At 38.8% G+C, this 1,832-nt stretch overlaps 1 protein-coding gene across 1 annotated transcript in view; it reads left to right on the forward strand.

The window, feature by feature from the left end:
• Positions 1-1,832, forward strand: part of LOC105002220 (NKG2-A/NKG2-B type II integral membrane protein-like) — a 31,192-nt gene that overhangs the window by 21,559 nt on the left and 7,801 nt on the right. Inside the window, exon 4 of the mRNA XM_010858761.1 lies at positions 245-396. Within this exon, the coding sequence (XP_010857063.1) occupies positions 245-396 (152 nt within the window). The remainder of the gene's footprint in view (positions 1-244; positions 397-1,832) is intronic.

Below are 1,832 nucleotides of genomic sequence, written 5' to 3' on the forward strand. Positions count from 1 at the left end.
ATATTTCTATGTGTTTGCTTTATATGGGGACATAAATTGGGATATGAGAGCAGACCCTCTCTATGTATGTATGAATGAGACTTGTTTTATATGTCTTTATATGCAGCCTTGAGGATGCATAGATATGTTATTTTTTATATGTGTATGTATGCATACATGTTTATGTCTATGCATATGTGTAAGTTAATTTTTTATTTTTCAAATTAAAATTGTTTTTGAATAGTCATTCATAATCTTTCTTCAGAATGTCGTTGTGGTCATTGTCCAAAAGACTGGCTTACATATTCCAACAACTGCTATTATACTAGTTTGGAAAAGAAATCATGGAATGAAAGTTTGATATCCTGTGCTACTAAGAATTCTACTCTGCTTTATATAGACAATGAAGAGGAAATGGTAAGATATTAAATGTTTCCAACACTTTGCTAAAGGCTTCATTTAGTCAACATTATATTTGTTAGGATTCACTTGTGCTTTTGTACATATTTGTAGCTTGTTTATTTAAGGTCTGCTAGTATTCCATTAAATAATGGAATATAACTTTATGATACTTTATTTACATTTTTATACCATTCATGCATGTGTGGTAATTTCTGGTTCTTGCTTTTTTTGAAAACCATGCTTCTACAAATGCTATTAAATTCTAAAATACACTATGGTATCTAATTTTACCATACATCAAGAAAATAAACATATGATTTTGCCTATAGAATTATGTAATTGTGTATCAGATCACAGAATAGAAGTTTCAACTTCCCAGCAGCCCCACCCCTCTGTAATATCTTATCACGTCTCCACCTCTTTATTTACTCACTGTCCTGACTTTTGATATTGAATCTCTTTGATTGCTTTTGAATCATGTACATGGAATCCCGTGTTCGTGCTTAGGCGTTCAATCATGTCTAACTCTTTGCAACCTCATTAACTTCAGCCTGTCAGGCTCCTGTGTCCATGGAATTTTCCAGGCAAGAATACTGAAGTGGGTTGCCATTTTCTAGTCCAGGACATGGAATCATACAGGTTGTCCCTGTCTCATCACTGCCATATGATATTTTGCAGTTCTTCCAACTTTTTGCATTTGTGTGAAGTTTTTAAATTTCCACAGCTCATTGTGTGAATTCAACAGTTACGATCCATTCCTTCCAATGCCGCTGGGTGGAGATGGAGTCTTACACCCTCAGGGATAAAGAGGCTTCTTAGCTTCAGTAGTTTTAGTCAAGACATCCCCTTTGCTGGTCCCACCCCCACCCCTATCACCCAACCCTAGTGTCTCTCAGTGGAGGAAACACAGGCAATTTCTCTGACTGCTGCTTGTTAGTAAGTGTCCTGATGGATCACCTTGTAAGGCTTACCTGGTGTTGCCTACACGATTCTCTCAACACACAGGAGGAATGGCTTACCTGTGCCACCCCCAACAGCCAGGTTAGGTATTGGGTGTTTGGGAAGTAAGAGACCTAGGTCACTTTCACCTGGTTGGTGGGGAGATACAAGATGCCCCTAATTATCTTTCCCTCACCTCCCACATTGTTTTCTCATCACTGAGAAGTGATAAGTGATTACAGAGGAGTGGGGCTGCTGGGAAGTCTCAAGCCACGTCACCCTTCTCTTTCCACCTTTCAGAGTTCTCTTTCTCCTGTCTTTCACTAGTTCCCATGTTTACAGTTGAACTTAGCAGGGAGGAGCAGAGAGAAATGAGTCTCTGACCCCTTGTCAGGTCCACTGGATTCCACCAATACAGAAACAGATGGCTTTGGGGTTTATCTAGTCAAAGAATGGTGTCAGGCTCAGAAAACCAAATCCGGCTCTCATGTCACTTACTTTCTCAATTTCAT

The sequence above is a fragment of the Bison bison genome, unplaced genomic scaffold (assembly GCF_000754665.1).
Source record: "Bison bison bison isolate TAMUID 2011002044 unplaced genomic scaffold, Bison_UMD1.0 scf7180017864390, whole genome shotgun sequence".
In the NCBI taxonomy this organism is placed as follows: domain Eukaryota; kingdom Metazoa; phylum Chordata; class Mammalia; order Artiodactyla; family Bovidae; genus Bison; species Bison bison.